Source organism: Drosophila elegans, unplaced genomic scaffold, assembly GCF_018152505.1.
Source record: "Drosophila elegans isolate 14027-0461.03 unplaced genomic scaffold, ASM1815250v1 contig_397, whole genome shotgun sequence".
NCBI classification, from domain to species: domain Eukaryota; kingdom Metazoa; phylum Arthropoda; class Insecta; order Diptera; family Drosophilidae; genus Drosophila; species Drosophila elegans.
The window spans coordinates 2,706,081-2,718,974 of record NW_024545782.1 but is presented as its reverse complement, the minus strand read 5'-3'; the positions used below and the strand labels follow the sequence as shown (position 1 = coordinate 2,718,974).

Below are 12,894 nucleotides of genomic sequence, written 5' to 3'. Positions count from 1 at the left end.
AATAAAATTTAAACTGTGTTAAAAAGTGTACTACTTTACCAACACAAGCTCAAAAAGTCCACTTAAAAAATATGTCACTTTTACCACCCTTTCTCATGCACTTATTAATTTTCCTAAATTCTTGGTATGCAATCCCTATTTATTTAGCGATACCTTTTGATTTGTGTGTTACTCGTTACGATCGGGCCATCACAGCAGATTTTAAATTCTACGGCTATATACTTGTATAGTAGTCTCCTATGCACACGCTCTTGTACGCATTTTCCCATAGTGATTTCTAGAAATCGCAGAGTAACAGAACAAAAAACCAATTCTTCAGATTTCATTCTTTCCTTTTTAGATTATATATATATTTTTCTAATATGGATTATTCCATACAAATTTTGGTTTCAAATTAAAAATCAGATGCACAAAAACAATTTGTTTTGTCATTGATAAAAAAAACTAACTTAACTACTTGTTTTTGGCTTTTCGTAACGCCATTTATATTGTTTTTCTACAACTTCAATCCTCGTCCGGCAAAGGCATGCGTATTTCCTAACTTAAATTTTGCAACAAGTTCTCTCAAATTTTCCGCATTCTGCGACAAGGACATCCAGATTTGCAAATTTAATACAAGTTATATAAAATGCCAAACTAAACTTTATTCCGCCCATCACACAATTCAAACACACGCTCACAAGGACACATAGTCGACTAGCAGGTTGACCGAACGTTGGCTTTTTATGTTTTTTCCATCTCCTCGCTTTCTATTTGGCAAAGATAAAGTTTTGTAATAAAAATGTCTGCTGGAAGGCGGTGCGAAAGGGGTCAGGGGTAGTCATGTACCCGGGCAGACATTCTGTCTAGGACTTTCGAGCCCGAAGTGTGTCAGAAACTTTGGCACGTCCTCGACATCGTCGTCGTGAACGTGTCCTTGTCCTTGGCCCACACACAAGCTATGGCAATATTATGTAAAAAAGCAAACATATACATATATATAAATATATATCTGCATATACGTGTGTAGAAGGATTATTATTAGTTTTGCGGTACTTTGAATTTCACAGAAACACAAACAAGAGACATTTCTTTACGGTTTCTTTTACCGATTCTTTTCATGCTTAATCATTTATTTAAAATAGTCTGATTATATTTGCAAATGGTAATTGTAGTGTTAAATGTCGACAAGGATTAGTTAAGAGCTTTAGAACCGTACATTATTTGATGGCAAAAACACAATAATGGAAAAAAACTTCGGCAAGCCGAAGCTTGTATACCCAGTGAAACAATGAAGCTTTGTTAGTTTTTAAGCTGAGTTATTCGACCGTTCCTATGACAGCTTTTTGATTTCGTTTTCCCATTTAAATAAAATTAAACCCGTAATTCTCTATTATGAATCTATTATCCCAAAGGACTAAACAAAAATTGGAAAAAAAAGATGTGGTATTTTTTTCATATATTTTTAATATTTTTTATATTTTCATTATTTTTATGAGAGCTATATTATATAGTAGTGAAGTAAAACGTGTTTCTTTTTTAAATGTTCCATACCCTTTTTTTGCACGCAAAATAATTTGTTTTAAATTTTAAAATGTTTTGATTTTGTTAAAAAGCGGAAGAGAATTTCAGAGTATGTGCATAATATGTGTCCCGCCTTATAGTACAATTTTTATACCCTTGCAGAGTGTATTATAATTTCAGTCAGAAGTTTGCAACGCAGTGAAGGAGACATCTCCGACCCTATAGAGTATATATATTCTTGATCAGCATCACTAGGCGAGTCGATCTAGCCATGTCCGTCTGTCCGTCCGTTTCTACGCAAACTAGTCTCTCAGTTTTAAAGCTATCTGCATGAAACTTTCCCAAAAGTTGTCTTTCTATTGCAGGTAGTACATAAGTCGGAACGAGCCGGATCGGACGACTATAGCATATAGCTCCCATAGGAACAATCTGAAAAATAAATGAAAAAAAATTATAACTTTGCTGTTTTTTAATTTTTTGTTTAGTTCTTCGACATTTAGTAATGGTTAAATATTTCTGAATTACGGTTTAAATTTCATCAAAATCGGACGACTATAGCATATAGCTCCCATAGGAACAATCGGAAAAATATATGAAAAAAAATTATAGCTTTGGTGTTTTTTAATTTTTTGTTTAGTTCTTCGACATTTAGTAATGGTTAAAAACTTCCGAACGACTATAGCATATAGATCTCATAGGAACAATCATAAAAAAAAATAAAAAAAAAATATAACTTTGTTGTTTTTCAATTTTTTTTTTAGTTCTTCGAGATATAGTAATGGTTAAATATTTCAGAATTATGGTTTAAATTTCATCAAAATCGGACGACTATAGCATATAGCTCCCATAGGAACAATCATATAGCTGCCAATCATCATAGCTTCAATGTTTTTAAACATACACGCAGTAAATCATAATTTAAACGTTTTAAAGAGTATTTAGTTTTTGAAATAGCTGCAAGGGTATATAAACTTCGGCTTGCCGAAGTTTGCTTCCTTTCTTGTTAATTACGTTCTTGAAATCAAGGTGCCTCTGGAGAAATTTTTTTAACTTTTTATTTATATTTAGTAAATTGCTGAGAATTAGACAATTCTGTTTATTAAATTAAAACTTTAATTTTTTCTGTGTTTTGCATTAGTATAGTTTGAATACAACCATTTTGTATACCCCTCCAGAGGTTAGAGTTTGAGTCACAAGTTTGCAACGCAGTGAAGAAGTCATCCTACATAGTATCACATCATCTCTAGACCTTAGACGTCATTCCATCCGACCATCCAGTTGTTCCTTTAACGTTTGCAAGATCAGTTTAAAAGCTAAAGACAAGATTAAGTTGGCTGAGTTTTGCCATTTCTTTATTTTTGGATCAATTTTTTATATATTTTTGTTTCGTCGTTTTGGAAAATATTTTGATTGCAACCAATACTAACCTGCTCCAACCCAAAAGTTGTAGTTGTTAAACATTTTAATTTAAGATTTTATTTTTGGTTGATTTGAAATTTCGATTTACATACTTTAACATTTTAAAATACATTCTAGATGTGGGTAAAAATATATGTCTTTTAAAAGGTTTACTGAGTTTTGTCAATCATTTTGAATACGAAATTTGCCGTTTTGAATGAGTACGATATGTTGTCCTGTGTTTTATAAATATTTTTGTGAGAAACCCTTAAGACCTTATGCTGATTTCAAACAGTCCAGCACGTTAGATGAAGACTGCCTAAGAATGCGTTGTGATTCGTTGGTATGAATGAGTTTCATTATGTGATGAGAGTCTACAACATGCGAGTGATTTGCTTCCAATAATTATTAAATTAAAACAATATGCACATAAGATCACCTATCAAAAAATGCTAATACGTTACAACTAAACGAAAGGCCCCCGAATGTTTAAGAATAGCCCAAAGATCCGCCTTTACGCCTTTCGCCTGATTCCGATCAGGCATAGCACGAAGAAAATGATCGTCCAGCCGGCCATCACTAAAAATCCATTGTAGACCTTCTCGTGGGTGATGCTCCAGCCCTTCTCTATCACGTTTCGAGCCGATATGGAGGGTATGGTGAAAGGTAGCACCATTACTAAATCCTGGAGGAACTGCGGCATGCTCTCAAGGGGCCACAGAAGTCCTGTTTTAAAAGCATGTTTTTAGCGAATCTTGATCCAATGATGAGGTATTGGGCCTAAGAGCACTTACCGCAAAGTATAATCATGGGATAAAATGCGCCAGTGGCCACAAAGTTTGCCTCAGTATGCGATTTGCAAAAGACAGATATGAAGAGACCTAGTGGAAGTAGGAAATTTTCTTAAATTGCACTGTTTGGACCAATTTCCGAACCTACCAAACAACATGCCACAGAAAGCTGTCAGCGTTAACAATCCAATGAGTGTTGTGGTATCCCCATTGTTGTAGGTATCGAAGACCAGGCCAATGTACATGATAACCTCGAATGATTGCAGGGCCATGATGATGAGCTGCGTTAGGAGATGGGCCCATAGCATTTCGGTGGCCGAGACACCTGCCAAAAGAGTTCGATCCCAGATGCCATCCATACGCTCCGAAATGAACACTGCAGCCGTCATCAAGGTGGCCAGGAAAAATACCATGCTACAATGCATTTGGAGTATTAAATAAGTGGTATAAACTTAAAAGAAGGGTATTTAGGAAATGTTGAATCAGTCACTGTACCAAGTACCAAAATATGGAATTCTGTGACGTTCTTCAGCTTATAAAACACTAAAAATTAACATGTGAGGAAATTTGTATGTGTCCATCATGTGGGACACTCTACTCACGTCATGACCACACCCGGGGCACAATACTGCTGGAACTCGATGTCTGCAGTGCCGAAGATCGGTTCCTGGAACTGGACGGGCAGATCGACAATAGCCGTGGAAACATTGCAATCCTTGACAACGCTCCGCATGAAGGAGCTGAACTTGTCACGAAGTTTTCGCTGCATGAAGTACGCCACTTGTTGATCTGCAGAAAAGCCTCTTAGATTGGAAACACATCGCATCGGTCTGCTCTTACCTGTCATATCGATGTGGATACTTAGTTCGGCGTGTTCCACGGCTCCGTCATCGGTGTGGATCCCATCCTCCATCACCGAGAGAATCGATTCGCTGAAGTTCTGGGCAAAGTGCAAGTAGCCCACGGTTGTGGCCCGCTTCGCGTCGCTCAGGGCATCGGCTTCACTGGAGTAGTACTTTCGCGTGGCCACATCGTCGCCCAGTTCGCGGATGTATCTGCAGGATAGCTTATGGAACAGGCAGCTGTCGTTGTCCTTGTACACTGTGACCAGATTGTCGTCAAAGCATTCACCGTAGCTCTCCACTTCGCCAGAGTAGACTCCTATCTCCAAATTCGTAGGAGTCTTTCCAATGGCCAGATAAAAGCACGTCAGTTGTATGATGGGGAACAGTAGCATGAAAATAATTCCTCTGAAATGAATGAGATACTCCATAGTTAAACTTTTTCCGTATTTTAGGCACTGGTTTCAACTTACGAAGGCTGTCTGAAAAGTTGCACAAAGTTTTTGGTCATCAGGGCCTTAACCCTGCCCTTGGTGGTGAAGAAAATCTTTTTGCGGTTCTCGTTCGGAGGCTCCTCGAACGGAATGGGCTGTTTTTCTGGCGTGTTCAACTCGTGGGTGTCTATGACCTCTGGGGGAAGTACAGCAGCAGGCAAAGCCTGGTTCTTGTTGTGGTTCATGATCTGGTTCAACTCGTCTTCGTTGCCCTGCCGCTGGCTCAGAATGAGGAAGGCATCCTCGATCGACTGAGTTCCGAACTTGATCATGATGTTGGTGGGCGTATCTTCGGCCAAAAGCACGCCATTGCGCATGAGACCAATCTTAAAGAATATGTTGGAATTCACTATTAACAGAGATTCGTACAACACTTTACAGTAGAGTTGGGTTGCTCATGAAAATGTAAAAGAGTTGTTCACTTGAGTGAGTGAACTGAACATGCTCACAATTGTTGATCTTTCTTGCTCACTTGTTCAGTTGTTCAGTTACTAAATTGTTCAGTTGTTCAGTTAAGTTGGTCAGTTCAGTTGCTCAATTGTTTTATTTGCTGACTAGTTTTTTCCTTATATTAATTTAATAAATATGTATATGATTTTGTAATCTTTGATAAGAGGTATGTTAACAATATCATAGGCCAAATAAGACAGTATGAAAAGCAGTAAAATTGTCAGCATGTGAAACTTGTGAGCAAACTAATCCACTAAATAACTGAGCAAATAAAAAACTGAACAAATGAGCAACTAAAAAAGTGAGTAACTGAAAAACTAAATAAGTGAGCAACTGAACAACTGAACAAGTGAGTGAACTTGTGAGTAAGCTTGCTCACTCACAAAGTGAGTGAGTTTGTTCAGTCACAAAGTGTTCACTCAATAAAAAATGAGCAACTGAACTTGTTCACCAAAGTGGTGAGTTTACCCATTACCACATTACACTTTGTATACGTTTTAATGAATAAAATATGAACTAAATCTACATTAGTTATTTTTATGTTTTAGACAAATGATTTAAGGGGTATCAGGCCATTTTGATCAAATCAAAAAACCAATTTAGCCATGTTTTACTTACGCAATTTGCCTGTTTGGCTTCCTCTATGTAATGGGTGGTAATAATCACAGCCAATTTGCTATTTCTCGTGGTCTCGACGAGAAAATCCCAGATTCTAGAAAGTTTAAGGCAATGTTGGACTTAAGGCATTGCAAGGACTTTTTGTGTACCCACTTTTCACGCAGCATGGGATCCAATCCCACAGTGGGTTCGTCCAGGATGAGGAGCTCCGGATCGTGGATCATGGCACAGGCGAAGGACAGACGTCGCTGCTGACCCCCGCTGCACTGCTTGATCATCTGCCTGGCCGGCGGCAGCTGCAGCAGCTCCTTGAGCAACTTGAACTTCTCCCGGATGCGTTCGTCTGTCAGGCCGTAGATGCGCCCGAAGTAGAAGATGGTCTCCTTGACGGTCATCTCCTCCACCAGGGCGATCTCCTGGGGCATGAATCCCACGCGGGAGCCCGGTACACCGCTGCCCGGTTCGCCTGGCTTGACGCCCAGTACGGCCACCTCCCCGCCGTTGAGTCGCCTCTGGCCGACGATGCACGAGAGCAGGGTGGTCTTGCCGCAGCCGGAGGCGCCCAGTAATCCGTATCTGCTCGAGAGGGAAGAGGCGAAACGTTAGGACTCGGGTTTGCCCACTCACTGGAAGGCCACTCACATGGATCCACGCATCACGTTCATATTCAGCTGGTTGAGCACAATCTTGGGGTTCGATTTGGAGCCATAGTACTTGTAGCCGTTCCTTACTTCAACGGCCGCCATATTGTGTTGCCTGAGGTTCTGCGGAGTGGATATGAAAACATTCTTACAATTCGTACATTCTTACATATATAAAAATATAATATTCATTAGATTTGGCTACTCAGATCATCATAAATCACTTGCGTCAACAGTTCTCCTTTTCTTGATTCGGTTATGTATTTTATTGATTGGCTTGGCTTTATGACATGCACGTGCCGAGGCACTCAAAGCACTTGTCAGGCCCAAAATTTATTTTGGGTTTTCTATGTGTGCCCGAAGTACTTGCTAATTAGCCAACTTTACGCTTGAATGAAGATGAAAATTAATTCTTCAATACCTAACTTACTAAACTTAAATCGAAGTTCGTTGATCGTAAAAATTCGAGTTCTTTATAACTATTATGAACGATTTATCAAATTCATTCAACTTCGATTAGACCAAATATTGATATGTGAGTGGGTGCCGATCATTTCCGGCAAAAATTTTAAGCGATAAAGCTTAGATCAAGCAATAAGGTAAATAGTATAGAAATGATATTGATAGGATATAGTCTTAGGAGTGCCCCAAATAATATAAAATAGGATAGTTCTTCAAAAACAACCAAATGTAACCATTTCGTTCAGTTGTTTCTATGGTAGCTATTGAATAAAGTTTAAACTTGCGGTATTGGTACGAAAATGGAATACAAAAATTTGAGCCAATTGTTCACTTAGATAGGTATATATATTTCATTAGACGGTCGAAGTATGGGGACTTTAGTTGCACGGGTTATAATAGTATTTAGTATACACATACACATTTCACAGGTGTGATTTAAGTTTTATTTAAGTCTAAATCATTTAAAGCTCCGTTTAAATCTTCTTTAATTTATCTTTACTTTAATAACTTAAAAACTTTAATAAATTTGAAGTTATACTCGTAAAAACGTTGACTCCCCTAAGTTTATTTGATTTATTTTCCTCTTAAACTTATGTGAGTAATTCACAGACTGGATGAGCCAGACGGAACTTCTGATGAATAGATACAGAAACGTCTTGAATAACAATCATATACTGTGTAGAAATGTATATGTACCCAAAGATTAACGTCAGTACAAATGCATTTAGAATAAATAAACACCCTGCGAAGTGGCTTTGAGAGGCAAAGAAAACGTGTAATGTGAAAGGGGTTTAAGGTGCACATTGTAAATTGTAACTTGTTGTTTCGAAAAGATCGTCAGTGGCATGACGAGAAAAACTAAAAAAAAAATGTGAGAAGAATCGTAAAAAGTTATGGGTTGCGAAAATAAAGAAACAACTGAATGTGTCGAATTAAAATAATTTGTTTTGCAACCTCGCTGGACTAGGGAACAGCAGAGAGCAATAGTATACTAAATAGCAACTTGCTGTTTACATTGAGCTATCGGAATATAATATTACTTTAGGTACAGTAACAAATCGCTGTTTAAGTTTAACAGATAGAAAAGCAGAAAACACTCGCGGACTGGTTGCACCATGCAAATAAAAGTATTAATTTTCTGCATCTGCAACAAGTAGCTGATCTCTTCGAATATTACCGTTCAAGATAAGCTGATTGGCTAATTGGCCTTCTGGTAAGACATCCGTTGGAGTCCCGTAGCTCTTTTTGTATGTGTTAAATTTAAGAAATATATATGCCTTACAATCTGTTTCAAAAGTTAAGAGATGAATTTCAGAAACATTTTAAATTTATTTATTTTTAAAAAGAGATGTTCTGAGAACTTGACGTTAAGTTCACACAGCACTTGGCAACATCAACTCCAATACCCGCAAATAGCGAAGTTCTATTATAGTAGTATAAAATAGATTTTTTTTTTTGCGGTATATACACAAAATATATTTGAAAATAAATTTGAAAAAGCAAGTTAACTTGAGCAAGCCGAATTGAATGTACCCTTGCAGCTATAACAAAAAATGAATACTTGAAAAATTTCGAATTATATGCCTATATGCTTAAAAACATTACAGCTATTAAATCATTTCATCCTAATTATTCGATCGTTCCTCTGGCAGCTATATGATATCGTTTTAGATTTGAATAAATTTAAAAGCGCAATTCTGAATAACAGAACCATTGCAACGTCCAAAAAAATTGAAAATTATAGAAGATACATTTTTTTGCTTATATATTTTTTTTGTTCTGATTCGGCTCGTTCCGACCCATATACTTCCTGCAATAGAAAGACAACTTTTTGGAAAGTTGTATGCAGATAGCATTAAAATTGAGAGCTTAGTTTGCTAAGAAACGGCTAGACAGACGGACAGACAAACATGCTGATCAAGAATTTATTTACTTTATTGGGAAGGGAAATGTCTTCTTAACTGCGTTGCAAACTTCTAACTGTAATTATAATACCCTCTGCAAGGGTATAAAAAGTTAATACTCGTGAATACATTTTTGTGACCTCGCTAATCAGACTTTGACCCACTTAGAGTGCCAACTCATTTTTAGTCTCAACCCAAAAATAAACTAGTTACTTCATTGCATTTTTAACTATTTATCTCTCTTACTCATGTATTTATCTCGGCGTATCATAGGTATATACATAGTCAAAATCAAAATCAACAACAAAGTGGAAAAAAGCAAATAAAAACCGCCCATAAAGCGTTCGAAAGTATAACCTAAAAAGAAAAAAAATATATAAATGTTTACCCGAAAACAAATTGAGTAAGGTTAGTAACACACAGTCGTGGTCATAACTTTATATCTTGTATTCGAAGTTGTTGCTGCTTTTTTGTTGTTGCTGTTTGCTTAACACTGCAAATTATGATGCAAAGGACAACAATTTCAACTAAATGTCGTTTAAGTTTCATTGTTTTATTGCCGACTCAAGTAGAGTTCACAAGCATGAACAATTATAAAATAAGTAAAACTAAAAACCTTTGACCCCAAGTATGATATGGTTGCTATGCCCATTAAAAAAACTACAATATTATATTTATTTACCCAATTTTGCAGTACTTCTTAAACATTTGGTGTCCATCTACAAACAAACAAATCAAACTATTGGGATTTCCTACCAAGTATTTTTTTCAAGAGAAATGTCCATGCACAATCGAATTATTTTCGATATTAAAATCGATTCCAAAAGCGACACCTGCCATAGTAAATATATAAAAAAAACCCCAAATAATTAACAAAACAAAACAACCAAGAAGCGACAAAAACAACGAGCTTCAAGGTTGCCAACTGGTTAGCGGACTGCGCTGCTGCTGACGTTGTAACTCAATTGCCAGCGGTTCCAAAAATTGGTGGCTATATTTATTGATGTCTTTCGGTGTTGTCGGTGTTGCTGCCATCTTGACTGCAGCCGTATTTTATTTGCCAATGTTTTGCAATGTTTGCAATTGAGCTGCGGTGGCCGTGAGCCGCTTAGAAAAAGAGGGACGGTCGCCCAAATTGCTTTCTCAGCCCAAGAACACAGGCGCGAGCATGGCCAACGGAGTAAATAATTATTACCGAACACCGTTGATGTTGCTGTTGCTGTTGTTGTTGCTGTTGCTGTTGCTGTTGCTGTTGTTGCTGTTGCTGTTGCTAAACGGTCAACAAGTTTGTTGTTACCTTGATGCAGTTTAACGGCTTATTTAGCAGGCCAACCATATCAGCAGCAAATAAAACCCAATCCGACCGCCTATTCCAGTGTTAGTGGGTATTTAGTTCGTGCAACACGTTGCAGCTACGACAGTAACAGCTGCCCACCAAAGCGCCTACCAACTGCTTCCTTCTCATTTGCAGTCTTTTTTCCACAGTTTTCTTCTTTCTCTTTCAGCGTTTTTGTGGCATGGCCACTTCTTATATAATGCCACAACAATCATTTCGGTCAAACTGCAACAGCAACGGCAGCGGCAGCGGCAGCAGCAACATGTCCACAACAGCTGTCTGCCTCAGTTTGCGTCGCTCTGTTTACATCATTCACCTTTCGGCTGAGTTTTCTCTTTGCTTTCCGATCGATTCTTAATATACATTTTTTAATAAATTTGGGTTCGTAATGTAATATAAGAAGCAATATATATATATAATTGGTTGCATACCAAAAATGCAAACGTGTTCTAGGTTAAAATCATAATATCTTAAAAGACATTGGCTGATATAGGAATCGGGCGAACACTTTTATACAGTAAAACGTTACTTTTCAATTACTAATTTTAACTTTTCCTGTCCAAATCCAGGTCAGATGTTTGAATTTATTTTTAACACAACGAACAGAGAGTATTACATTTTTTTTATATCTATGTCTTATAATTAGATTTCCTAACAATCTTTTCAGTCCTTTATAAATTAAATAACGTAAATGACCAAGATCGATTAGTCTCGTCTTAGGTAATGTTTTCGCCTATTTAAGTTTTCCCATTGAATGCACACACGAGTTTATCCATTGCGCTTTTCATTAAACGTTTTGTCCCTACTCGTTGTAATTTTAGTTCGATTTAACTTCTCATTAATGTTTTGTGTGTCACAGTACTTTTTTCCTAAAATAGCTTGTCCCCTTTATGTCTTGTCATTGAACATTGCAACACCAAAGAGGAAATTATAATGCTTATGTTGCAAGTGTGAAAACAGACTAAATAGTGGGGAGACCTATTCATTTTTTAAAATTTATTTTCATTTGGAGATTGTGCACTTGCTTGCATTTTCCTACCTAAAATCAGAGTGTCAGCTTCTAACATCCATTTTTTGTACTCCCCGATCTCAAACTTAAAACCAAAAAATAAGCAGGAATAAATAAATAGTAGGGGAACTGTTGCAATATTTTGCATTGCTTAACCGCTGATTGACTCGGTTGAGATCAGTTCAGCTCTGAGCAAGCTTTTTTAGACACTTGATAGCCATTTTATTTAAAAACCTTTACTTGGAAATAGTAAGCAAAACGCACAGAAGTGTAATGCTAGCTTTTTCTATTGTTCTTGCATTTATTGGTAGTAGTTTTTCTCTTTTATTTTGTAATCAAAAACTAACACAACATTTTTGGAAGAGATATTTATGCTTGGCTCGTGGCCGAAGAGTTTCTTATGTACACACCACGAAAATCACACACACTTGGATAAAATACACATGTGGTCATGCTTCGGAGGCAGTACACTAAAGTTTGTGTCTTAAGTCTTTCTTTTTCCTTTTTTCTCTTTCTGTGTCTGTGTGCATTTCCCCATAAGAGGTTTATCAAGAGCGGCAAAAACCTCAATTTTTATTTTAAAGTTTACATTTTATACGGAAACTCAAATATTGTTAGAGTTTGAATTGCGTCAGGTTTGTTTTCTCATAACTCTTGTTTTACGTTTTACGTTGTATCATATTGAATCCGATTTACAATTGGAAATATTATCCCAATTTGTTTTTCGTGTCTTATTTTCACACACACACTTTATTAATAAGTTTTCTTCTTTTTTTCAAGAAAAGCGTATTGATTTATTAACCGTACCGTGTAAATCGGGTGCTTTTCGCCTATCTTCTAATTTATCGTGTTGCGCACGCGCACTTTTTGTGTTGCAATTTTTTTGTGACTTGCTTTTCGCCGATTTTGAAGAGTAGCTTTTTAGGTTTTTCTTTGCACGGGCTCTCACGCTCGATCTTATCGGATCGGCTAAACACCTCCGCTTGCCACAAGTGTCGCTTGCAAGCTCCGTTTCTCGACTGAGCTCAGCAAGTTGCGGATCGCGTACTGGCAAGCTCAATCCACCCGGCTTGGCTCAGCTCGAATCCGAGCAGAAAACGCTACTCTTAGCTTTCGTCGGTCGCGACGCTTTTCAAAGCGATACTGAAAATAAAAAAGTTGAATATAGGTAGTTTTTGTTGCTTCCTTGAGTAACGAATGCATAAAAAAATAAAGATAGATTGTAAGAAATAAAATTATAAATGCGGCACAACGCAGCACTTTTTTTCTGTCTCTTCGTTTTTTTGCAGTATATTGTACTTTTTTTTACAATGTATGCCGGTTCCCTGTCAACTTCTGCAAACGTGTGCTAGTATGACAATTTTAAGTTTCCGTTGTCACCCGCAGAATTTAGAAAAAATTATAAAATTAAACGTACGACGAGAGCTATGCGAAAACACACCTAGC

The 12,894-nt window shown here is 37.1% G+C and overlaps 2 protein-coding genes across 2 annotated transcripts in view; one reads left to right on the top strand and one right to left on the bottom strand.

Moving 5' to 3' along the window:
• Positions 1-12,894, top strand: part of LOC108137800 (neuroguidin) — a 55,322-nt gene that overhangs the window by 11,894 nt on the left and 30,534 nt on the right. The window lies entirely within an intron of this gene.
• Positions 2,964-12,488, bottom strand: LOC108137796 (ABC transporter G family member 20). Its single transcript, XM_017259700.2, has 10 exons — positions 12,256-12,488; positions 6,739-6,860; positions 6,250-6,672; positions 6,097-6,190; positions 5,008-5,354; positions 4,533-4,942; positions 4,295-4,481; positions 3,841-4,106; positions 3,696-3,782; positions 2,964-3,627 (listed from the first exon to the last, which is right to left on the bottom strand). Exons 2-10 carry the CDS (start codon positions 6,840-6,842, stop codon positions 3,416-3,418), a joined length of 2,130 nt encoding a protein of 709 aa, XP_017115189.1. The 5' UTR covers positions 6,843-6,860; positions 12,256-12,488; the 3' UTR covers positions 2,964-3,415.